We start from the raw sequence: 26776 nt of genomic DNA, 5'->3' as shown, positions 1-26776 counted from the left end.
AAAGGCTGAATACGTTAAAGCCTGCCTAATCACTGTAGCCTGACGGATGAACAAATAAAATTAAAACCTTATGAATAAATAGGATATCTTGTAAGATACTGCATGATCCAAATATAGTATTATTTGATACATTTTTTAAGTTTTCATTACATTTTGGGCATGAAACCCACGCTGAATCCACCCTTCTGATGGGATCAGTTTAATCCAGATTTTTTGGATCAAAGTGATCCAAATCCTACAAAAAAGTTCTGAAAAACCCAAACTAAAGGTTTGATCCGTATCAAAACCAAGATTGGATTACATGATCTAATCCGATTATGTAATCCGTTTTTTCTTTTGAAAAACCCATTTTCAAGATTTGATCCAATCCGTTATCCAAAATCCTAGTGGATTACTTTTGAAAAACCGGGCCCAGGACAGCGGCAGAAAAATATGTCAAAATAAAAGTCTCTAGAGAGTGAATCACAGAATCAACATATATTGCTCAAAGAAAAACAGAAATAAATCAGTAATAAAATAATAAGGATTTTAGGGAAAAAACAACAATATATTAAGCTTGGATTGTACTTATTATAACTCGTTACACCAGCAAGACGAAACTAAGAGTATTTACTAGTTGCCATATCAACACTATGCCCCAGATAGCATGTATAATCGGCCCGAGCTCGGCTGCCCCGCGGCGCCTGTATGGGGTGAGATTTCGGTCACAATTCTGCGCGCGCAAGATCACATTTTGAGGGTGCAAAAGGGCATTTCGCACGCGCGTGAACTGAGTTTTGCGGAGAAATGTTCGTCTCGCAGATAAGAAAATATTGCGAGCGAACGAAAATCAATTTTGCATTTAAAATAAGTATTTGGATGTGCGCGGACGTTCTCTTTCGCGTGTGCAAAGTTTCACTTTCTTGCTCCTTTCATACCAGCCGTGAGCGCTCTCTAAGCACAGACGGCTCGCTTGCTCAACACAACCCAGCGTTACAATATGCCATAATTCCAGCCAATCAGAGACGAGACTGCTAAATTCTAATTGGCTGGCTTGAAAACCAATCACAAGACTCCGTGCATCACCGACTGCAGAAGAGAACTAGTGCAGTTGAGTAAAGTTGGCAGTAAATTCACAGATTCGATTGTTGAATAACCATCAGGACAGCAGTGATGGGTGAACTAAATTTGGCAACAATACAGTGAATTAGTTAAGTTATTAAATATTTTTCATAAAAATTATACATTTACAATTGTATATACAACTTAAAATATATTTTCCCCAAAATAAGTGTTGTAGTATAACCTTCAGGACAGCAGTGATGTGTGAACTGAATTTGGCAACAATATAGTGAATTACAGTAAAGTTATTGAATAGTTTTCATAAAAATCATAACATTTATACATTTACAACTGTATAAAATTTAAAATATATATTTTTCCAAAATAAGTGTTGTAGTAGGCTATAACCTTCAGGACAGCAGTGATGTGTGAACTAATTAGGCAACAATACAGTGAATTACAGTGAAGTTATTGAATATTTTCATAAAAATCATTAAAAAAATCATAAATTTACAATTGTATACAACTTTATTTTTTTTTATTTTTTTTCAAAATAAGTGTTGTAGTATAACCATCAGGACATCAGTGATGTGTGAACTGAATTTGGCAACAATACAGTGAATTACAGTAAAGTTATTGAATATTTATCATAAAAATCATAAAAATTATATATTTACAATAGTATATACAATTTAAAATATATATTTTACCAAAATAAGTGTTGTTGTATAACCTTCAGGACAGCAGTGATGTGTGAACTGAATTTGGCAACAATACAGTAAATTACAGTGAAGTTATTGAATATTTTTCATAAAAATCATAAAACTTCTACATTTACAATATACAATTTAAAATCTGTATTTTTCCCAAAATAAGTCTTGTAGTATAACCACCATCAGGACAGCAGTGATGTGTGAACTGAATTTGCCAACAATACAGTGAATTACAGTGAAATTACAGTAAGTAATAATCATAAAAAAATATGCAAAACGATATTTATACAAAATAAGTGTTGTAGTACCATCAGGACATCAGTGATGTGTGAACTGAATTTGATGACACTATAGTGTGTGACAGTGAAGTTATTGACTGTTTTCGTAGTAACGCTTTTCGGGTTTTGCACTTTTCAGACGGTCCCTTCGGATCTGTCTCGCTGCCGCCTGCGCATAGAGATCAATGTATTTTGTCCACTGCGAGGGAAAGCTCGTTTGGAGGACAATTAGGTTGTAGCTGCTTGTCTACATTACTACGATTAAAAAGAGGTGTTATTTGTGCAGTAACAACGTTTAGCTCACGAGTTATTGACCCGGGAAATTCGAATCTGTGAATTTACTGCCAACTTTACTCAACTGCACTAGTTATCTTCCGCAGTCGGTGATGCAGGGAGTCTTGTGATTGGTTTTCAAGCCAGCCAATCAGAATTTAGCAGTCTCGTCTCTGATTGGCTGGAATTATGGCATTTTGTTAACGCTGGGTTGTGTTGAGCAAGCGAGCCGTCTGCGCTTAGAGAGCGCTCACGGCTGGTATGAAAGGAGCAAGAAAGTGAAACTTTGCACACGCGAAAGAGAACGTCCGCGCACATCCAAATACTTATTTTAAATGCAAAATTGATTTTCGTTCGCTCGCAATGTTTTCTTATCTGCGAGACGAACATTTCTCCGCAAAACTCAGTTCACGCGCGTGCGAAATGGCCTTTTGCACGCTCAAAATGTGATCTTGCGCGCGCAGAATTGTGACCGAAATCTCACCCCATACGCCTGCGGCTTAGACTCGGCATCGGCGTGTGTTAACCGGGCCGATTGTGGCCCGCAGCTCGCTCTGGCACATGCATTTTTGTTACGGCTGTAAAGCACTGGGCCGATTCATGTTCACCGTAACTGGTAACTCGGCTCTAGCTTCTGTATGATCTGGACCACTTCTGGAAATGTCTCGGCTTAGGTTAAATAAAGGATGGTTTTAATGTAGCAATAATTAACATAAAAATTATTTTAAAATTGACGTAAACTCCTGACTGTATTTGTTATACTCGTCGAGTGTCATTTTGCACAGAGCATTCTTTAATATTTATAACCATAGCAAAAATATTTAGTTGTCATGAAGATTCTTTACGTGTATTTTAAACATGCATGGGCGCTTGACATCACTCGCACAGTCACGGTGATTGCAGTCAGTCGCGCATCGGCTGAGTAGTGGCAACCGCAAAAAGGCCAAGTCACTTTGCCACCTGCAGGCAGGCATCTATACATACAACTTTGTTAACTTTTGGCTCGTTTACCAATGGTGGGTAACAGAAACAAAATGCCGGCCAAAATATGTTTCTACCGGCCAACATAATTTTTAAGATGTAACGTTAGCTATCCTGTGTTTACTTGGGTTGATGGGATGGGTAGCCTACATGCACAACGTCTTGTTAGCAACACTGAGTCTCAAATTCATTTTACTTGCTATTTCAAATGTTTACCAGCAGTGACGGTTAAACTCTGGGCGCTCGGCTCAGATGCGTTTACCGGTATGAAGCCGATTTCAACAGTTGCTGCAGCGAGCGTCAGCACGCAAGACGTGTCTCACTTTCGGTGAGATAAAACTCAACGCCTGACTTAAAATCATCCCTTTTCGATCCTGCGTCATTACAGTGAACTTGAGGTAAGTCTTGTGTTCAATTTCCTTAAAAAGCATCAACATTTCATGCCGAGCATAGTTTCAATCGAGTTACGTCGACCTACATATTTCGAACTGTTGCTGATTAAATGTTGATTATTATCGATCCGTTTAAACTTTGTTCATGTTCATTTGACAGTGCTTCCCTAGATGAAACGAAAAGAAAGATTAGGACAACAATATCAAATTTTTGTCTGAGTAAAGTAGTGCAAATTGGGGTAATATGCTACTTTTATGGCGCGAACGAAGCTAATGTTGACTAACGTTAGCTGCGCTGTTTTTGCGCTAGCAGATCATATTTTCGTTCTGCTAGTTGGCAAAGAATTAGTTGCTAGGCTAGACACCATTTTTATTGAATGCAATTTACGTGAATGATATTTACGAGCACAGTCTTTGATCTGTGGAAGAAAATAAAGTGGAACAAATGTTAGCTGGCTTAAGGCCAATTCATACCGCACAGACAAACGCCAACAAACACGTTTTGTCCTAAAGTATGTGCACATTTTGATCCTGTAAGAAAATATTTATTTTACTTATGTAAATAGAGGAATGATGTGGGACTTTGGTCTGCTGAAAGCTGGGTCATGTCTGTTGCTGAGTGAGATCGGGACTCTAATTATGAAAATGAACTGAGGACTCTTATAACGTTAGAGGAGCAGCTGCGCCGGCGACCTCACAGTTGCTGGGGATTATGATTACGCTGACACGTTCGCTCCTGTTTTTACAGGTATGATACAACAACTTAATATGCACACGAGTCCTGTCATTCGTTCATGCTGCAAATATTTTGTGTATTAATGTTCTGGGTTGTGAAGATCTATGTGCAGACCGTCCGCCATTTTGTGAATGCTGTGACATGACGTCGTGAAGTGCATTTAATGGCCTTTTGCACAGGGGCCTGTAACAGATGCACTCTCGACATTTAACAATATAAAACGAGAAGAAAGTTGTGTCTGAAAGCTGCAATCTTTTACTTGTATTGGTTAAAATGAATGAATATCTCGTGTTTTTCCGTGGGTGCTTGAGTTTGTCGGTTTCTGTTGGGGCAGTGTGAACATGACACTTATTTTTCATAACATTCTGAATACAACGGCCAACTTTTGTTGGTGACTTTTTTTGTTGGTGTTTGCTGGCGTTTGTCTGCGGTGTGAATTGGCCTCTAGTTGTACTTTTATGGCGCAAACTGAAATCGCACTTTATAGCTAACATCAACATTACCTTTGGCTAAATGCGGTCTGTACAGACAGGTTTGAAAAGTTTATTAGCTACCCTAGGGCTGGGCAATATGGCTGAAAACTGTATCATGATGTAAGCGTTTCATATCGGTCATATCGATAATATTGATATTTTTTCTGACCTATTTAAAATAAGGACCAGGAGAAAAATATATTACATTCAACATTTTTATTTTAAACTTAACCTTCCTCTGATTATAATCCCCTCAGTTATAAAGGCAGAAATGTCAACACAACCATGGAAAACAACACCATGGAAGACCATGGAGTCTCAACACCAAGTCTTCTCAGGAGGCTGTGCCTACAGGTAGGAATTCTACAAAGTGATCTCTCTCGGTTTACTCTGACATATCTACATACAATGTTTTGCTACTAATCTGTTATGCCTGCTTTTTCTTGTGTCTTACAGCAATTGCTAAGGAGATCCTTATCCAGCTTGATTCTATCAGAGAGCAGCAGTTGCTCATCCTGATGCAGCTCCTACAAATCTCCAGCAGTTCCAGACTTCACGCCAGACCCAACACATTTTGGCCTCCCACTTTCAACTATTGAGGAGCTACAATGTTTGGAGGAGACGTTAAAGAATCCAGAGGAGAAGAAGAATTTGGTGAGTTAAATTATGCATTAATCAGATCATTCCTAAAAGACAGTGCCCACTCTCACTCATGCTATATTCCTTAAATAACTAACGAGTTACATGTCTTTGTTTCAGACTGTTCTCCTTGGAATGGTCGGAGGCATGACTCTTAAAGACACTGTGGGGAAGGTCCTGAAAAGAGCAATGAACACTTCGCTGGCGAGACTCATTAAAAGTGTGGTTCTGGGTGAGTGTCAGTGCTGGATAACTGCACTGTGGTGACATCCCAGGGCTCTACAGTGCGACTTTTTTTTTTTTTTTTTACTGGGTGTGACAGTGACAAAGTATTTAGGAGCACCAGTGCGACTGACCTGATCAGGTTCTATGGGTGCACCCTCCATTGAAACTAGAGCTGCAACGATTCCTCGATTAAAGTCGAGTACTTGATTTAAAAAAATCCTCAATAGCAATTTACCCGTGTTGAGTAACCGGCAAAATACCGGAAGTGGCGCATTCCACAGACGAGAATCCATGAATAACATTATTACACCGTTTTCTAAGGCTACGCGATCTATTTAAAACCATTTACAATCATAATATAGCATAGTGCTATCATGAAATCACAAAGGCTGTGATTTAGTTAAGAATATGCGCTTAAAAAAAAAAAAAAAAACCCTGCAAGTAATTTGATTAAATATCGCCTTTTAATGGGTAGGTTAATTTGTCATTGATCAGAAGGTGCTCCTAAATTTTTGACTGTGCTCCTAAACTTTTTAAATTAAAAAGAAATGTAAGTGTAGAGCCCTGCATCCAAATGAAGTTTTGGTGGTTGCTGAGTAACATCACGTGGTCATGCTGCCCTCTTCTATCTTGTGTTTTTCTCAGATGCAGTCCGCCGCAATGCCCTGACCAAAGATTCTACAGAAGAGGAAACAGAGCTGCTCATCACCAGGTGTCTGTGGTTAGCCTCTGATAGGGATGGTGGCCGAAGCCAGAGGGCGAACAGGCAGACAACTCAAAAACGCGGTGGGCCAGAATTAAATGTTTCAAAGTTAAAAATTTTGATATTAGAAAATGGTATTTGAACTCCTTGATTCTACATTAATGCTGTGATATTTCTATTCTATTCTATTCGTTTCAATTCAAATCTGTTATTAAAAAGTGTGTGCGTAGACAACTCAAACACAGTGGGACAGAATTAAATGTTTCAAAGTTAAAAATGTTGATATTGGAAAATGGTATTTGAACTCCTTGATTCTACATTAATGCTGTGATATTATTTATATTCTATTCTTTTCAATTCAAATCAAATCTGTTATTAAAAAGTGTGTGTGCATAGACAACTAAACGCAGTGGGCCAGAATTAAATGTTTCAAAGTAAAAAATGTTGATAATGGAAAGTTGTATTTGAACTCCTTGATTCTACATTAATGCTGTGATATTATTTCTATTCTATTCAAATCTGTTATTAAAAAGTGTGTTTATCCTATTTTTGTAGTGTGGTCTAATAAAAAATGCATTAAACATGAAACCTGTCTTCCTTGTGCTGTTTTACTTTCTGTTTATCTTGCATAAATAACGGCTGCTAAGCAATTTTAGTATTAACCTGATATGAATCATGGAAATCAAAGTTAAAATAAGCCCAAATAAGGAACGGGATTGGAGGCGAGCTTATATGTCCTCTCACTCGGGGTTCCGCAATCGGGCCGCGCTAAAACCGAGCGCTTGGCCGAGTGTCTTTAGCCTTAATCGGGCCGCGTTAAAACCGAGCGCTCGCAGAGCAATCGGACCTAGATTCATGCCGAGGATCGGCCGATTGTTTTAGCCTTAATCGAGCCGCTTTCGGCCCGCACAATTTTTGCTAGCTGGGGCAGGGGTTCTCAATCCTGGTCCTCCAGGGCCACTTTCCTGCAGAGTTTAGCTCCAACACTAATCAAACACACCTGAACCAGCTAATTAAGCTCTTCAGGTTTACTAGAGACAGAAGCCGTTTCTCAATACCAAGTATGCAAACTTCGGACTTGCGTCCTTGGTAGTTTGGACTTGCCAAGTTCGACACAGGAGAACGAACTCCCGAGGACGGGAGGACGCAAGTCCGGTTATTCTGCAAATGGAACAGCGGCGTACTTGATAGCGTCACTCAGCTCACTCTGGCTAATCCGGTTATCTCTTTATATATATTTAGGCTACAATAAAACAAAATATGTTATAAACCACTACTCTGCCTCTTTTCATTTTCATTTAAAAAAATCTATTAATGGTCACACAAATGTGGTTCAGGCAACGCAATTGATTATGTAACCGATGTTAGGGCCGAGGGACAATTACCACACTCCGGAGGAGCAGACACCAGAGGCAGACAACAGGATGACTTTTAAAGGTAGGTCTTTTATTAATTTAAAAGAATAAAAACAGTGCTGAGAATATTCGTGGCTGGAACCCGGTTGGGGAAGAGGAACTGGGGGGGGGGATATTCCTCTTCTCTACTGGCTCGTGGGTGGGACAATGGCTTCTTCTCGTCTTTTCGACTCGTCAGAAAGGTGCTTATGGGACAGACAGAAATTTCTTCTCGTTTCCTGGACTCGTCGAAATGTACCTGTAGGACGGACCGAGGCTTCTCGCCTTCAGCTTTCCCCACGGACAGAGCAGGTAAGTATTCGGCTCGTGAAGATGTTCTTAGGACAGCCGATCGAATAACAGCAGCTTCCTCACCTCTTCGGAGGGACAGACAGTGACGGTGCTCAGACTCGGCTTGGGGACGTGTTCATGGAACAGCCGATCGAATGACAGCAGCTTCCTCACCTCTTCGGAGGGACAGACAGTGACGGTGCTCAGACTCGGCTTGGGGACGTGTTCATGGAACAGCCGATCGAATGACAGCAGCTTCCTCACCTCTTCGGAGGGACAGACAGTGACGGTGCTCAGACTCGGCTTGGGGACGTGTTCATGGAACAGCCGATCGAATGACAGCAGCTTCCTCACCTCTTCTGAGGGACAGACAGTGACGGTGGATCAGGCAATAACAAGTGAGACAGGACTGTGGTAATTTACCCGCCTTTACTCTCGTTCCGTGCGTAGCAGAGCGGCGTCGTTGGGAGAGTTCGTGAGACTGGACTTTCGTGGACGTGAGAGACAGTGCTCGTGGAGTGTGGTACTCGGGGTGCGTTGAGCTCTTTCCTCCCACCATACACTCAAGTGGGAACCTGGACACAGCTTTAGGCAGATCAATTTGAAAGAATCTTCACAGTCATAAGTCAATATTCATCCATCAAAGTTTCAGAGGAAACGCAGTCGTTTGATCTCACCACACTTGTGCATAAATCACTCTTATAAATCTTCACACGTGTGCGCTTCACTCTTTCAGACACTGCAAACTCACTTCATCTCCACAGTGATTAATCGACTCGTTTCTCTTCTCTCTGTAGGGTGGATGACTCGAGGAATAATGTTTTCAGAAGATCAGCATGAACACATCAACGATCCTCCCAGCTGTTTCAGTTACTACGCTTCGTTCTGTCAACAAGATCACACACACTGCCCGCAAACAAAGGTTAGTTGCACACTGGTGATGGTCAATCTTCAAATGTGGTTTTCTCAACGGGTAATAAATGGAAGGGTGCACTTAACTTTTCCTCGGTGAGTCACTCAACATCCTGCAGTGGTTTTCTCTCTCACTTACTTCATTGCGTTGCTGTCTGTGGTTTCTTCAGAAAACTCACTAAATGAGCATGCCTCGGGGAATCTCACAGTAGAACTCCGATCCGGCATTAAACCTTCAGCCTTCTTATTTCACCACCGCTGTCAGAACACACACTGCTGCCTGCCCGTCCCTCCACACTGCTCAAACACTCCCTTTTTATGCTCCTTTTCCTGAGCACATGCTTCAATGAAGCGCAGCTGATTTGCTTCAGCTGGCGCTCGTTATGGCCAACACTCAACAGAGCCAGATTTAGAACCAATGAGGAATCTTTTTGGATTTGCCAGGTTTTCACCCGGTGACACCCTCCCCCACCGGATCCGTTCTAGTCCCGAGAACGGGTCTCAGACTCCCACTCTCCGTATCTTGCAGGGGGTACTCCTCGGGTCTCCCGTTGGGAGCGTCGAGCTGGGGCAGCGGGTTCTTCCTCTCTTGGCTCCGGAGTGGGGGCTCTACGGATCATAGCCCAGCCCACCCAAGGGGGTGCAGGGGCCACAGGCGCTGGTGCCTCTGGCTCTTGTCTCGGGTAATTGGGGCAGGGGCGCAGCAAGTTTCGGTGCAGGACTCTCACGGGGCCGGGCTTACCCTCGGGACGGATGGTGTACACGGGCTGGTCAGGTCTCTGCTGTCGCTCCACTACGTAGGGGGTGGTCTCCCACCGGTCGCTAAGTTTCCCCTTCCCTTGGCGCCGGTTATCCCGCACCAGCACCCGTTCTCCGGGCAACAAAGGGGCCTCTCGGGCAGTGCGGTCGTACAAGCGCTTGTTTTTCTTGGCTGCTACATCGAGATGTTTGGATACCTTGTCATAGGCAGAGTGGAGTTGGCGGTGGTGTCGATGTACCCATTCGGTAGTGGTGGCGGGGGCCTCAGCTGGAGCCGTCCCCAACAGCAGATCCGTGGGCAGACGTACATGTCTCCCAAACATCAGGTAAGTAGGGGCATACCCCGTTGTGCTGTGGATACTGTTATTGTAGGCCTGTACCAGGGCCGGTAGACTGTCCGTCCAGTACCCTTGGTGGTCCGCATCCAATGTCCCTAACAGACTCAGGAGCGTCTGATTAAAACGTTCACACCCCCCGTTCCCCTGTGGGTGATAAGGCGTGGTGCGGGTCTTCCGGCATCCGTACAGATTGCATAGCTCCTGGACGACACGGGACTCAAAGTTCGGCCCTTGGTCGGAATGGAGCGTCTCAGGGCATCCAAAGGGCTGGAAGACGTGTCTCCATAGAGCACTGGCAGTGGTGGTGGCGGTCTGATCTAAGGTTGGTATGGCCCAGGCATATTTGGTGAATAAATCAGTGACTACCAAGATGTTCTGGTAGCGATCGGTAGGGCGACTTAAGGTCAAAAAATCCATAGCCACCATATGTAACGGGGCTCTAGGTCTCACTGAGACCATGGGGGCCCTCACGGCTCGCCGGGACTTGAACAGCGTACAACGGGGGCATCCTTGTACATACCTCCCCACCGACTCTTCTATCCCACTCCAAAAGAAGTGCCGGCGCAGTAGTGACACCGTCCGTTCTTGGCCCTGATGTCCTAGCTGGTCATGATAGGCCTGGAGCAACGGCTGGATTTGGGTTTCGGGCACCACCACTTGGGATACCAGCTCGTGGGTCCTGGAGTCCAGAACGGACCTGCAGATCACACCATCTCGCAACTTCAATCTTTTCCACTGCCCCAGAAGCTTCCTTACTCTCCCCGGATGTTCCCGTCGTTCTTCCGCCCCAGGGAGTTCGTTCCGCTCCAGGTAGGTACGTAGGGTAGCCAACCCTGCATCCTGTTCTTGCCGTTCCCTCCATCGACGGGGGTCCCATCCCCAACTTACTGGTACTCCCTCCGCTCGTGCTCCAGGTGCTTCCACTACTCCCACCATCAGCCCTTCTTCTGGTTCTGGCCCTGGCATTCCCCCTTCTCTAGCTGGTGGTAATCGGGACAGGACATCGGCATTTATGTGCTCTCGGCCTGGTCGATATTGTAGCCGATAGTTGAAGTTGGCGAGCTGGGCCACCCACCGCTGCTCCACCGCCCCTAGCTTCGCGGTTTGGAGATGCACCAGTGGACTGTTATCGGTTACCGCCAGTACTTCGGCTCCCCACAGGTAATCCTTAAACTTCTCACATAAAGCCCACTTCAGGGCCAACAGCTCGATTTTGAAAGAGCTGTAATTAGCATCGTTCCGTTCAGCAGGGTGGAGGCTCCGGCTGGCGTAAGCAATGACCCTTTCCGCTCCATCTTGTCGTTGGGCTAGTACGGCTCCCAATCCGCTGTTGCTAGCGTCGGTGTAGAGGATGAAAGGTTGGGTAAAATCGGCATAAGCCAGAATGGGGGCCTGTAACAACTCCTGCTTAAGTCGGTGGAAGGCGGTCTCGCACTCCGGACTCCAGGTGATGGTGGGGGAACTCCGGCTCCGTGACGCACCAGCCCCGGCCAACAGCTGATTCAGGGGTTTTGCAATTTTTGAGAAGTCTTTTATGAAACGCCTGTAATAGCCGACGAATCCCAGAAAGGATCGCACCTGCCTCACGGTTTTCGGTGGGACCCAACCTTGCACCGCGGACACCTTCTCTGGATCGACGGCCACCCCTGCAGCGCTCACTCGGTGCCCCAGGAACTGAACCTCCTTTTTGAGGAGCTGGCATTTCCCTGGTTGGAGCTTCAGCCCGTACCGCTCCATTGCCCGGAAGACTTGCTCCAGATGTAACAAGTGGGAATTGAAGTCGGGGGAATAGACGATCACATCATCTAAATAGACCAGGGTGGACTCCATCAGCTGCCCTCCCAGGCATCGCTGCATAAGCCTCTGGAAGGTCGCAGGGGCGTTGCAGAGGCCGAAGGGCATACGGTCCCATTCAAACAGGCCGAAGGGGGTGGTAAAGGCAGTCTTCTCGCGGTCTTGTTCCTCCACTCTCACCTGCCAGTAGCCACTCGCCAAGTCCAAGGTGGAATACCAGCTGGCGTTGGTCAGCCCCGTAAGGGAATCCTCGATCCGGGGCAGGGGGAAGGCATCCTTCTTCGTCACCAAGTTCAGTTTGCGATAGTCTACGCAAAATCTCCAAGAGCCCGTCTTCTTACGGACTAGGACAATTGGGGCGGCCCATGGACTGCTGCTCTCTCGAATGACTCCACGTCCTAACATTCCTTTTAATAAGGCACGGACTTCTGTATATAAAGTCGGGGGTACCGGACGGTACCGCTCTCGACTGGGTGGAGCGTCTCCGGTAGGTATAGCGTGTTTGACTATATCGGTGCACCCATAGTCCTCATCATGGGTGGAAAAGACGTGTTGCCACTTGGCCAGTAAACTCTGAAGTCGGCGGGTTTGTTCCTCCAATAGGCCCTCCCCCTGCAGGGACTCGCTCAGTAGGTGGATCGGCATGCCTCGTGTAGCGGGACCAGGGCAAGACTCTTCCCTTGCCAAACCGACTTCGACCACTGTTGCGCTCACCTGGCAGAAGTGGACCTCCTCCTCCTCCCTCACCTGATGGGGACTTACTGGCGTGATACGGGTCAGTCGTTGGTGCCGGTAGAGATGAACAGGGTAAGTATTCGTGTTCCTCACTTTGACTACAATTCGGCCCCGACGGGCTACTGTTAACCCCCGAGCGACTTCAATAGTCTGGCACTCCCAGTGGGGCTCAACAAGGATGCAATCTTCGGGGCCATAGGCCCGCCCTGGAAGCCGAACCCAGACCATAGCCTCGCTCTGGGCAGGGACAGAGACAGCATAGCGACAGGCCACCCGACCAACGTCTTCCCAATCTCGTTGGGAGCTTGCGACCTGCACTCGCCGACAGTCGGTCACAACACGCTCCCACTCATTCTTCTCGGCTGCGGAGGTGTAACGGAGAGGACCAGCCCGAAACAGCTCTTCCCAACAGTCCATAATCACATTCATCCCCAACAGGGCTCGATGTTCCCCCAGACAGGAGTCTCGCACAATCACGACTCCCTTTTGTGGGATCGTGCTGCCATGGATCTCGAAGTTGGTAACCTGATATCCGATGTAGGGGATGTTCAGGCCATTTGCTCCTCGCAGGGTGAGCCAGGGGACTTCAGCTTCAGGTAAGTGATGAGCATCGAACAGATCTTTGGACAGACTCTCAGCAAGCATGGTAACCTGGGATCCTGTGTCTACCAGGCACCGAACAGTAACACCATTGATTTTGATCTCCACGAGGGGGCAACGTCCCACCAAGCCATCTCGTGGAGCTGGATTAACGGGAGGGTCCATCCGGGGGGTCCCGACCACTTGACCCACAGTGGCCGGTCGTTCTAAAAAAACCCCCTGCGAGTTCCGTCGGGAGCCGCATTGGCGGCTATAATGTCCTGACTCTCCGCAGGTGTTACAGATCGGACGCCCCTGTTCATCCCACTGGAACCTGGAACTGGACGGGCGGCTGGTGCGTCTTCCCGGGTCCCTCCCTCCGTCAGAATACGACCGTTCCCGAGGTAGAGGCAAGGGCTCTGGCCGCCCGCGGCGGAGTTCCCCAAGAATGGATTTTGAGAGTTCGGCCATCTCTTCCCGGACGTCTTTCATCAACTCTGCACGTAGTGCTTGCTTCCAGTCTGTCAGTTCGGGCTGTGTTGGGGCACTCGTTCCACTTGCAGCCATACACACCGGTGTCTCTACGGTCTGGTGGTGATCCTGTTCCAGGGCTAAGGCCTCCTTACGTAAATCTTCGAATGTCAAGGCGGCATCCCTTCGAAGCTGCAGTCTCAGACTCTGTCGTATTGGACCTTCTCGTAACCCCAAGAGGAACTGATCTCTGAGTAGTGTCTCTTCCTCACTCAGTCCATGATGCTCTCGACTCTTCAGTCTAGAGAACTGTTCTCGTAATCGCAGAGCGAATGCTCGTAGAGTCTGTCCAGGTCCCTGCTTACAGTTAAAGAACTGTGTTCGTAGCACTGCCACTGGAGTGGAATCACCATACTGCCCAGACAAGAATTAAAATATGGCCTGTGTGGTGGCTCGGACGGCTTCAGGTGCTGCTCGGACTTCCCTCTTCGCCTCCCCCTCAAGCGAATTCAATATGAATTGTATCTTCTGGGCTTCGCGGAGCCCTTGCAGTCCGGCCAAGTATTCTACTTGCGCTCTCCAGTCCGTTAAACTTAACTCTGAGCCAGACCCACCATACTTCTGGGCCCACGGGACTCCCATAAACATAGACGCCATTGGTTGTCGGGCAGCTGGCAAATCTTCGTCCGCCATCCTGGGTCCTCTGGCCGCTCAACTCCGAGTGGTAACCCTGCCGACTTACGCCAAAAGTTATGTAACCGATGTTAGGGCCGAGGGACAATTACCACACTCCGGAGGAGCAGACACCAGAGGCAGACAACAGGATGACTTTTAAAGGTAGGTCTTTTATTAATTTAAAAGAATAAAAACAGTGCTGAGAATATTCGTGGCTGGAACCCGGTTGGGGAAGAGGAACTGGGGGGGGGGATATTCCTCTTCTCTACTGGCTCGTGGGTGGGACAATGGCTTCTTCTCGTCTTTTCGACTCGTCAGAAAGGTGCTTATGGGACAGACAGAAATTTCTTCTCGTTTCCTGGACTCGTCGAAATGTACCTGTAGGACGGACCGAGGCTTCTCGCCTTCAGCTTTCCCCACGGACAGAGCAGGTAAGTATTCGGCTCGTGAAGATGTTCTTAGGACAGCCGATCGAATAACAGCAGCTTCCTCACCTCTTCGGAGGGACAGACAGTGACGGTGCTCAGACTCAGGTTGGGGACGTGTTCATGGAACAGCTGATCGAATGACAGCAGCTTCCTCACCTCTTCGGATGGACAGACAGTGACGGTGCTCAGACTCGGCTTGGGGACGTGTTCATGGAACAGCCGATCGAATGACAGCAGCTTCCTCACCTCTTCGGAGGGACAGACAGTGACGGTGCTCAGACTCGGCTTGGGGACGTGTTCATGGAACAGCCGATCGAATGACAGCAGCTTCCTCACCTCTTCGGAGGGACAGACAGTGACGGTGCTCAGACTCGGCTTGGGGACGTGTTCATGGAACAGCCGATCGAATGACAGCAGCTTCCTCACCTCTTCTGAGGGACAGACAGTGACGGTGGATCAGGCAATAACAAGTGAGACAGGACTGTGGTAATTTACCCGCCTTTACTCTCGTTCCGTGCGTAGCAGAGCGGCGTCGTTGGGAGAGTTCGTGAGACTGGACTTTCGTGGACGTGAGAGACAGTGCTCGTGGAGTGTGGTACTCGGGGTGCGTTGAGCTCTTTCCTCCCACCATACACTCAAGTGGGAACCTGGACACAGCTTTAGGCAGATCAATTTGAAAGAATCTTCACAGTCATAAGTCAATATTCATCCATCAAAGTTTCAGAGGAAACGCAGTCGTTTGATCTCACCACACTTGTGCATAAATCACTCTTATAAATCTTCACACGTGTGCGCTTCACTCTTTCAGACACTGCAAACTCACTTCATCTCCACAGTGATTAATCGACTCGTTTCTCTTCTCTCTGTAGGGTGGATGACTCGAGGAATAATGTTTTCAGAAGATCAGCATGAACACATCAACGATCCTCCCAGCTGTTTCAGTTACTACGCTTCGTTCTGTCAACAAGATCACACACACTGCCCGCAAACAAAGGTTAGTTGCACACTGGTGATGGTCAATCTTCAAATGTGGTTTTCTCAACGGGTAATAAATGGAAGGGTGCACTTAACTTTTCCTCGGTGAGTCACTCAACATCCTGCAGTGGTTTTCTCTCTCACTTACTTCATTGCGTTGCTGTCTGTGGTTTCTTCAGAAAACTCACTAAATGAGCATGCCTCGGGGAATCTCACAGTAGAACTCCGATCCGGCATTAAACCTTCAGCCTTCTTATTTCACCACCGCTGTCAGAACACACACTGCTGCCTGCCCGTCCCTCCACACTGCTCAAACACTCCCTTTTTATGCTCCTTTTCCTGAGCACATGCTTCAATGAAGCGCAGCTGATTTGCTTCAGCTGGCGCTCGTTATGGCCAACACTCAACAGAGCCAGATTTAGAACCAATGAGGAATCTTTTTGGATTTGCCAGGTTTTCACCCGGTGACACCTATCTTCACTGCATACATGTATAACAACACGAAATATAAGACACAACCCTGACTCTTTTTGTTTTTATTTTAAAAATATGATACATAAAAAAACATTATAATATTGATCATTAAAACTGACATTTAGCAAAAAGAGACAAGGTTGTGTCATTTTATTTTATTATATATACATACAGTGAAGAGAATGTAGGCAACATGTATAATAAAATATTTTATGTTTTATATATATATATACAATGACATAACCTTTTTTGTTAAATGACAGTTTTAATGATCAATAATAGCCATTATAAAAGTATAAGTAGCCTAAAAGGTATAAGAAGCTAGCAAACGATAAGTCAGCTCTCTAAAAGTTAAATAGACTAAATATATAAAGCTATGAAACTTCACTTTGCCCTCAACCAAAACGTTTTGCCAGGGAACAAATTATAGATTAATGAGACAAATAAAATAAATACATAAATAAATCATCCGTTAGATATACACAAGACGATTTATATCTCATGTTAAACCACTAGACAAGAGACATCCGAGCCAGCGGCAAAACGTCAGCTGCTCTAGCCGAGGAAAGGCTGTTCTCGGCGGGGTACATGAGCGCCGAGCGTCCGATTGCCTGGATCTCACAACTCCGAAACCGTCAGATCAAATTTTCAAATAGGCGCTATCTTTATAAATAAACCAAAGATTTGAGCTTTAAACAACTACATTCTCGCCTGAAATAATCTTAAAACTACATTTCGTGACACAATAACAGCAGTATTTTTAAATTACGCGGGGTTTCTCTGTGACGCTTGCTGGTTGGTGTGAAATGCATTCTGGGATACCTGGCTGTCTCAAGTCCGCACAAGTCACCTCTCGATGCATCCTCGGTAAAAGGGGCGGATCAAGAACACATCCGGGGATTTGAACTGGACATGGCTAGATGTGAACTTTGAATTGGAACAGTACTTGGGCAGCGACTGATGACGTTTCACAAGTCCACAAGAACACAAGTACAGACAAGAACGCATATTGAGAAACGGCTAGAGAATGTCTAATATGGCGAGAAGTTTCACTCTCAGTACACTTCCGGCTTCTGAACTGGTTGCAGTTCCTCTCTGATTCCATATGAGGGCGCTCACAGGACGAGTGCAGAATGAATGGAGGTCTATGGCGCTATACCAATAAAAATCCACTTTTCTCAGGATACAATTTTTTGTCTAGTAATTTGAATGTTGTATTCGAAAGGAGATGCAAAGAAATTACACATTGCTGGGTGTTAGATTTTTTTGAGTCACTTATTTGCTTTAAAAAGTCTTTTAAAGTGTCAATGACGTCATACACATGTACGACCAGAGATACTGCTTAACGGCAATCCTTCAGTCGCTCTGGTGCGTTCGCCCTCTGCACTTTCTTTTCTCTCGAGGCATCGACAACACAGCTGACACAGGTAAACACACAACACAGCTGACACAGGTAAACACACAACACAGCTGACACAGGTAAACACACAACACAGCTGTCACAGGTAAACACACAACACAGCTGACACAGGTAAACACACAACACAGCTGTCACAGGTAAACACACAACACAGCTGACACAGGTAAACACACAACACAGCTGTCACAGGTAAACACACAACACAGCTGACACAGGTAAACACACAACACAGCTGTCACAGGTAAACACACAACACAGCTGACACAGGTAAACACACAACACAGCTGACACAGGTAACCACACAACACAGCTGACACAGGTAAACACACAACACAGCTGACACAGGTAAACACACAACACAGCTGACACAGGTAAACACACAACACAGCTGACACAGGGAAACACACAACACAGCTGTCACAGGTAAACACACAACACAGCTGTCACAGGTAAACACACAACACAGCTGACACAGGTAAACACACAACACAGCTGACACAGGTAACCACACAACACAGCTGACACAGGTAAACACACAACACAGCTGACACAGGTAAACACACAACACAGCTGACACAGGCAACTACACAACACAGCTGACACAGGTAAACACACAACACAGCTGACACAGGGAAACACACAACACAGCTGACACAGGCAACTACACAACACAGCTGACACAGGTAAACACACAACACAGCTGACACAGGTAAACACACAACACAGCTGACACAGGTAAACACACAACACAGCTGTCACAGGTAAACACACAACACAGCTGACACAGGTAAACACACAACACAGCTGACACAGGTAACCACACAACACAGCTGACACAGGTAAACACACAACACAGCTGACACAGGTAAACACACAACACAGCTGTCACAGGTAAACACACAACACAGCTGACACAGGTAACCACACAACACAGCTGACACAGGTAACCACACAACACAGCTGTCACAGGTAAACACACAACACAGCTGTCACAGGTAAACACACAACACAGCTGACACAGGTAAACACACAACACAGCTGACACAGGTAAACACACAACACAGCTGTCACAGGTAAACACACACAGCTGACACAGGTAAACACACAACACAGCTGACACAGGTAAACACACACAGCTGACACAGGTAAACACACGTGCTTGAAGAGTTTTTGTTTTGTTTGTTTCTGGTCCCGCTGCGGATGACACGATGCCATCAATCGGTATCTCTGGTCGTAATCAGTCCTTCACTGACCAATCAGCGTTCATTAGCAGAATGCTAGCGTGTTATGGGCAACAACAACTCAACCTGTAAGAAATCGAAAGGACATAAGTACTCGTTCATTCAACTTTCGACCTAAAACCCATGTTGAACTTGCAAAATCTACAACCAGATCTGAGATTTCTCATCGGCAATCGGGTGAAAGAGACAAATTTAGCCGTCTAGCCCCATTGACTCCCATTCATTTTGCACTCATGGCGATCGCCCCCAGTGGAACTCTGGTGGTACTACAACCAAAATTCGGTACAATAGAGCTTAATAGGGAGTGGGCAGGCTCTCCGTAGACGGGCTCTGCTAGAGAGCTAAAGGCAGGTGAGTTTGATCAAGGTTGGAGCTAAACTCTGCAGGAAAGTGGCCCTCGAGGACCAGGATTGAGAACCCCTGATATAGAGGAAAACAATTGTGCAAAAATTCTGGAATTTTTGGACGAAATCACTGAACATTTAACCCTAACAAAAGTACATTTATTATTGATGTTAATTTAACATCTTTTTGTGTGTGTGTGTGTTTATGTAAATCATGGGCATGTTGTCACACTGCCTCACAACTATTAGAACTATGATATATTCTATACTTTTATGAATTCTATAGAGAAACCACGAGAAAAAGGTGAATAAAGACTAAGAGACAATGTTCAGAAATATTCATCATTATTATGTGTTGAGCTGTGCTGTATAGCTGTGTTTCACGGTGTGTTCATTGTCAAACTCAAATTACTTTATTTTTAGTTATTAAAAAATGCCATTATTGTATATGAAAAAGTTAATTGTATTTTATCGACACAATATTTTAGTTTGTCTTGTATTTTTTTAAATTATATCAGATAATATTTTAATCTGTCATATGATCATGTTGCAGTGCACTCCACCTATGGGGTAGTCTCGCGTAGCCAGACCTTCAGACTGACGGCTGAAGGTCTGGAATTCATAGCAGCTTTCTTTGGCCAAGGCCCGCCCATAAGGCCGTTTGACTGACATGTCAAACAACCAATTACAGTTCGTTTCGTTCAGCGTCACGTTTCGGGGCGTGGAAATGTCCCCACAACAACAGAACGGCGTGCAACAAGTCAGTCAGCATAGAAAATCAAAGAAGGAGAAGAAAACAAGCAGTAAGTCATTGATCTGTTCGTGCACGTATAACAACAATGGCGTCTTTTTGTCTCCACTAAGTGCCTCAAACAAAACTCCTGGACATCTCTTAAAGAGTCTATGCCGTGAACCTCGCATACTTTTGAATCCTACGTTTAGCTGATCTTGATAAATGCTCATTGTCACTCATGTAAACACAACAGCTTTTCTTCCGCAATCACACGTCTGCGCTTTGTTTCCCGGCGGACCGAAAATATGTATTTATTGGTACTGGCCAAAACATGTTGTGAAATATCAGCATATGGAGTATCAGCACAAACCCAATATGGTGCATCTCTAGTATTTAGTGATGTCTGAAGAACAGAGGATTGAACTATTATTCAGTCTGGAGAAATCCTTCACTAAGACACAGTATATTTCACTCACCCGGTTGTGTGTGTATCACTGTTGTTTCTCTCAGGACGCTGTTTAATGTCACACAGAGACACTGAGGAGTTAGAATCAACCCTAAATCCAGCATAGAGGGGTTCAGTGAATGTGGTGTTGAGTGTGTGTAAGTGTGTGTGTGTGTGTGTCAGAGACGCTGTAGAAGGACAGAGTGCCGGCCGACACGTCCACATACACTCCTGCTCTCTTAGAGGAAGAAGCGACAGAAATACTAGTGTCTTCATTATTGTGACGGAAAGTGAATTCGTCATCATAGCAGAGCAGCCTCCAGGATTTGTCATTGAATCCAAACACACAGTCTCTCTCTCCTTTCCTGCTGATTCCTTTATATGACACTGATATATCAGCATCTCCGCTCCATTCAGCCTCCCAGTAACAGCGTCCAGTCAGACTCTCTCCACACAGAACCTGATCAACATCATCAAATCTCTCTGGATGATCAGGATACGGCTGATACTCAGACACACTCGTCACTGTCCTGTTCTCATCAGACAGAATGAGTCGAGTGTGTGCTGTGTTTGGATCCAGTGTGAGATCACAGGCATCTGAACACAAGAAGAGAAACATTTCACTAAATGACACAAATCAACAATAAATCACTAAATGATTGTGTGTGTGTGTGTGTGTGTGTGTGTGTGTGTGTGTGTGTGTAGACCTACATTTGTGTAATCCTGCAGTCATTCTGAACTCTCCACAATGATCCACACTATAAAACACACACATGATTCACATTCATTTCTAGAGGAAACATAAGAAAGTGTGTGTGAGTGTGTGTGTGTGTGTGTGTGTGTGTGTGTGTGTGTGTCTATCATCCTCCTTATGAACGCAAGAGTGTGTGTGTGAGTGTGTGTGTCTATCATCCTGCTTATGAACGCAAGAGTGTATGTGTGTGTGTGTGTGTGAGTGTGTGTGTCTATCATCCTCCTTATGAACGCAAGAGTGTGTGTGTGTGTGTGTGTGTGTGTGTGTGTGTGTGTGAGTGTGTGTGTCTATCATCCTGCTTATGAACGCAAGAGTGTGTGTGTGTATGTGTGTGAGTGTGTGTGTCTATCATCCTCCTTATGAACGCAAGAGTGTGAGTGTGTGTGTCTATCATCCTCCTTATGAACGCAAGAGTGTGTGTGTGTGTGTCTATCATCCTCCTTATGAACGCGAGTGTGTGTGTGTGTCTATCATCCTCCTTATGAACGCAAGAGTGTGTGTGTGTGTGTGTGTGTGAGTGTGTGTCTATCATCCTCCTTATGAACGCAAGAGTGTGAGTGTGTGTGTGTGTGTCTATCATCCTCCTTATGAACGCAAGAGTGTGTGTGTGTGTCTATCATCCTCTTTATGAACGCGAGTGTGTGTGTGTGTGTGTCTATCATCCTCCTTATGAACGCAAGAGTGTGTGTGTGTGTGTGTGTGTGTGTGAGTGTGTGTGTCTATCATCCTCCTTATGAACGCAAGAGTGTGTGTGAGTGTGTGTGTCTATCATCCTCCTTATGAACGCAAGAGTGTGAGTGTGTGTCTATCATCCTCCTTATGAACGCAAGAGTGTGAGTGTGTGTGTGTGTGTCTATCATCCTCCTTATGAACGCAAGAGTGTGTGTGTGTGTCTATCATCCTCCTTATGAACGAGAGTGTGTGTGTGTGTGTGTGTGTGTGTGTGTGTGTGTGTGAGTGTGTGTGTCTATCATCCTCCTTATGAACGCAAGAGTGTGTGTGTGTGTGTGTGTGTGTGTGTGTGAGTGTGTGTGTCTATCATCCTCCTTATGAACGCAAGAGTGTGTGTGAGTGTGTGTGTCTATCATCCTCCTTATGAACGCAAGAGTGTGTGTGTGTGTGTGTGTGTGTGTGAGTGTGTGTGTCTATCATCCTCCTTATGAACGCAAGAGTGTGTGTGAGTGTGTGTGTCTATCATCCTGCTTATGAACGCTAGAGTGTGTGTGTGTGTGTGTGTGTCTATCATCCTCCCTTTGAACGCAAGAGTGTGTGTGTGTGTGTGTGTGTGTGTGTGTGTGTGTGTGTGTGTCTGTCTATCATCCTCCTTATGAATGCAAGAGTGTGTGTGTGTATGTGTGTGTGTGTGCATCATCCTCCCTATGAACGCAAGAGTGTGTGTGTGTGTGTGAGTGTGTGTGTGTGTGTGTGTGCGCATCATCGTCCCTTTTAACGCAAGTGTGTGTGTGTGTGAGTGAGTGTGTGTGTGCATCATCGTCCCTTTTAACGCAAGTGTGTGTGTGTGTGTGTGAGAATGTGTGTGTGTGCATCATCCTCTCTTTGAAAGCAAGTGTGTGTGTGTGAGAGTGTGTGTGTGTGTTTGTTCGTTCATCTGAGCTCTGATTGGTCTGTCACCGCTCGTCAATGTCAGAATATTTGAGATGACCAATCAGATCACAGTAGGCGGGCTTTATGTTCACAGAAGCTGCTGAGCGCCAGTTTTAGAGTGTGTGGAGATTTTGGAAAACTTTGTTTGCATGTAAACTGAGAAAAACTGAGTCTTAGGGAGCCGACGTCACAGTTTGTGACTATTTTGGGGATTCTGATTGGCTAAGGTGAGCGTGAGCTTCTCGTTACACTGCTCTTGACGGCATAGACACGGGTTCGTGTAAACTGACACTTCTCTGAAAACTGACAGGTGTGCACGATGTTATTCTTGACAGTTTTTTAGGTCATAAATGTTAAACGAATGACACAAATAATCAGGTAAACTAATAAACTTTTGTCTAATTTCGCCAGTTTGAACTGAAAATAGGCCTAGTGACTAGGTTATATAATGTGATTTAGTGCAAATATATTTCAGCCTCTGGTAAAATATGTGATACTGTCTAAATACATGATATTTTTATATAAATGTTCGGTTTTGGTCAGCCTATGACACTGTTTATCATGCTTCAACACTGCCTTATGCACAGATGTTTGTGAATACAGGTGTACAGGACAAGCGAGCAACAAGAGGCTCGACTGGAACGCGCAACTGTGTGTTTTCTGGAATACTCTGCTCTCTTGTTATTGTCAGCGTTGCTTTGTAGTCAAGGTAAGCCCATCTTCGATTCTCAGCTTCCCTTATATTTTTAACTTCACATAATTGTGTATTTTAGTTTGACGCGTTGCCACATTAAACAAGCAGCCGCGAGTGAAAATTATTATTGTTAAAGTCTAATTTGCACTTTAAGCCTCTGCTCCTAGCACTTTCAAAGCGAAAGTTGGCCCATTATCGCGTTATCCACTTAATTGCAAGACCGAAACAGCATCTGTTAGAATACCTTTAAATAGACGAGATTCAGTTCACTCCCGTAGGACAAGCGAGCAACAAGAGGCTCGACTGGAACGCGCAACTGTGTGTTTTCTGGAATACTCTGCTCTCTTGTTATTGTCAGCGTTGCTTTGTAGTCAAGGTAAGCCCATCTTCGATTCTCAGCTTCCCTTATATTTTTAACTTCACATAATTGTGTATTTTAGTTTGACGCGTTGCCACATTAAACAAGCAGCCGCGAGTGAAAATTATTATTGTTAATGTCTAATTTGCACTTTAAGCCTCTGCTCCTAGCACTTTCAAAGCGAAAGTTGGCCCATTATCGCGTTATCCACTTAATTGCAAGACCGAAACAGCTGTACTCACTCAAGCGGTGAAAGCATTTTTCTGTATATCTGTGTATTTTGCGCGCTGTCGCGGAAGCGTCAGCGGAAGCGTTCAGCTCTCGTGTTCAGCCTCCTCGTGTGAAGACCGACTCGGGTAAAGACCATCGACTCTACCTGCGCGACTCCACCGAGCAGGGACACCAGAAAGGCACTTAAAATTCGCCTTTTCCCTTTCCACTTCTTATCTTATCTTTCTCCCGAATCAGCCTGTGTTTTCAACACATTCCTGTTATCGTTCGACAACGCCCTTTCATCACGCGCACAAGGCAGCGCGATACTGCTAATCTGCGTCCCATTCTCTCATCCTCACACACTCCTCTCTCTCTTTCCGTGGGTCTATGGAATTGTCAGTCAGCAGTCAACAAAGCTGACTTCATTCCAGCCTTTGCATCTCATTCTACTCTCAGTATCCTGGGCTTGACTGAGACCTGGATTCGTCCTGAAGACTCAGCAACCCCCGCTGCTCTCTCTAGCAATTTCTCCTTTTCTCACTCCCCTCGCCAGTCTGGGAGGGGTGGCGGGACAGGGCTTCTCGTTTCCAACAATTGGAAATACTCAGCGCTCTCTTCTCTATGCAACAACAATTCATTTGAATATCATGCTATCACACTTACAACTCCCAGTAAGATCCATATTGTAGTAATTTATCGCCCCCCAGGTCAGCTGGGTAACTTCGTAGAGGAGCTGGATGTGCTGCTGTCCTCTTTCCCTGAGGACGGCACCCCACTTCTAGTCTTCGGTGACTTCAACATTCATCTCGAAAAACCACATGCAACAGACTTCACCTCTCTACTAGCCTCCTTCGATCTCAAACGACACATCACCACAGGTACTCACAAATCAGGCAACCAACTGGACCTGGTTTACACACGCAACTGCATCACAGACAACATTTTGGTGAGGCCTCTCCATGTTTCAGATCATTTCCTCATCACCTTCAGTCTTCAACTCGCTACCCCTGCGCCACCAACCCCACCACCAGTCACCCTCAGGCGAAACCTACGCTCACTTTCCCCCTCCCATCTCTCCTCTGCCGTGTCATCTTCTCTTCCCCCACCCTCACAATTCTCATCTCTGGATGTGAATTCTGCAACGGATACCCTATGCTCCACACTAACCTCTACTCTAGACAAAATCTGCCCTCTCTCCTCCAGGCCAGCACGCGCTACTCCTTCTAACCCCTGGCTATCTGAGGTTCTTCGTGAACACCGGACCGAACTCAGGGCAGCAGAGAGGAAATGGCGCAAATCAAAAGACTCATCTGACCTGAGTATGTATAAATCTCTCCTCTCGTCCTTTTCTGCTGATGTTCATGCTGCAAAATCTTCATATTTCCACAACAAGATCAACAGCTCCTCCAACGCACGACTACTCTTCAAGACATTCAACTCACTCCTCTGTCCACCTCCACCACCACCCTCCTCCTCCTTAACTGCCGATGATTTTGCAAACTTCTTCACCAACAAAACAACAACTATCAGCAGTCAATTCTCAGCTCCACACACACAGGAACCCAGACCGACCCCTTCCACAGCCAATACCCCTCTGTCCTCCTTTTCGCCGCTAACAGAGGAAGAAGTATCTACACTTCTCCTCTCCAGTCACCCTACCACCTGCCCTCTAGACCCCATCCCCTCACACCTTCTACAAGCCATCTCTCCCACACTTCTACCAGCACTCACACACATCATCAACTCATCCCTCCATACTGGCACCTTCCCTACAGCATTCAAGCAGGCTCGGGTCACTCCACTGCTTAAAAAACCAACGCTAAACACATCTTTTGTAGAGAATTACAGACCCATCTCTCTCCTACCATTCATTGCAAAAACACTTGAAAGAGCTGTTTTCAACCAAGTAACATCCTTCTTGTCTCTAAACAACCAGCTGGATGTCAACCAATCTGGCTTCAAGAAAGGGCATTCAACTGAGACTGCATTACTGTCGGTCACAGAAGCCCTACGGATTGCAAAAGCTGCTTCCAAATCTTCACTCCTCATTCTCCTTGATCTGTCTGCTGCCTTCGACACCGTGAACCATCAGATCCTTATGTCCAGCCTCTCATCACTGGGCATCACAGGAACTTCACTCGACTGGTTTGAATCCTATCTCACAGGTAGGTCCTTCAAAGTCGCATGGAGAGGCGAGGTATCCAGAGCACATCAACTGACCACAGGGGTTCCCCAGGGTTCAGTTCTTGGTCCCCTCCTCTTCTCCATCTACACTACATCACTGGGACACATCATACAGGCACACGGTTTTTCCTACCACTGCTATGCTGATGACACACAACTCTTCCTCTCATTTCGACCAGATGATCCCACAGTAGCTGCACGGGTCTCGAGCTGTCTGGCAGACATCTCCACATGGATGAAGGAACATCACCTGCAGCTCAACCTGGCAAAGACTGAGCTGCTCGTCCTCCCTGCCAATCCGTCTCTACAGCACGACTTCACCATCCAGCTTGATTCATCATCAATCACCCCATCAAGGTCGGTCAGAAATCTGGGAGTAACGTTTGATGACCAGCTGACCTTCACAGATCACATTTCAAAGACAGCTCGATCATGCAGGTTTGCGCTGCACAACATCAGGAAGATCAGGCCTTTCCTAACTGAGCATGCAACACAACTCCTCGTCC

The 26776-nt window shown here is 45.7% G+C and overlaps 1 protein-coding gene and 1 long non-coding RNA gene across 5 annotated transcripts in view; one reads left to right on the top strand and one right to left on the bottom strand.

The window, feature by feature from the left end:
* LOC309494163 (NACHT, LRR and PYD domains-containing protein 1 homolog) overlaps nt 1-26776 on the bottom strand; it is a 266736-nt gene that overhangs the window by 67334 nt on the left and 172626 nt on the right. For 2 of the 4 annotated variants that reach the window (XM_082163401.1, XM_082163402.1), the window contains exon 12: nt 20494-20554. The exons of the other annotated variants lie outside the window; for them this stretch is intronic. In XM_082163401.1, the coding sequence (XP_082019527.1) occupies nt 20494-20554 (61 nt within the window). The remainder of the gene's footprint in view (nt 1-20493; nt 20555-26776) is intronic. 4 annotated transcript variants of the gene reach the window in all.
* LOC309494181 lies at nt 5370-6515 on the top strand. Its single transcript, XR_014204246.1, has 3 exons — nt 5370-5541; nt 5647-5758; nt 6397-6515. It is a non-coding gene; the product is annotated as an uncharacterized lncRNA (long non-coding RNA).

Source organism: Leuciscus leuciscus, assembly GCF_965113295.1.
Source record: "Leuciscus leuciscus genome assembly, chromosome: 3".
Taxonomy (NCBI): Eukaryota; Metazoa; Chordata; class Actinopteri; order Cypriniformes; family Leuciscidae; genus Leuciscus; species Leuciscus leuciscus.
This window is presented reverse-complemented; position numbering and strand designations above follow the sequence as displayed.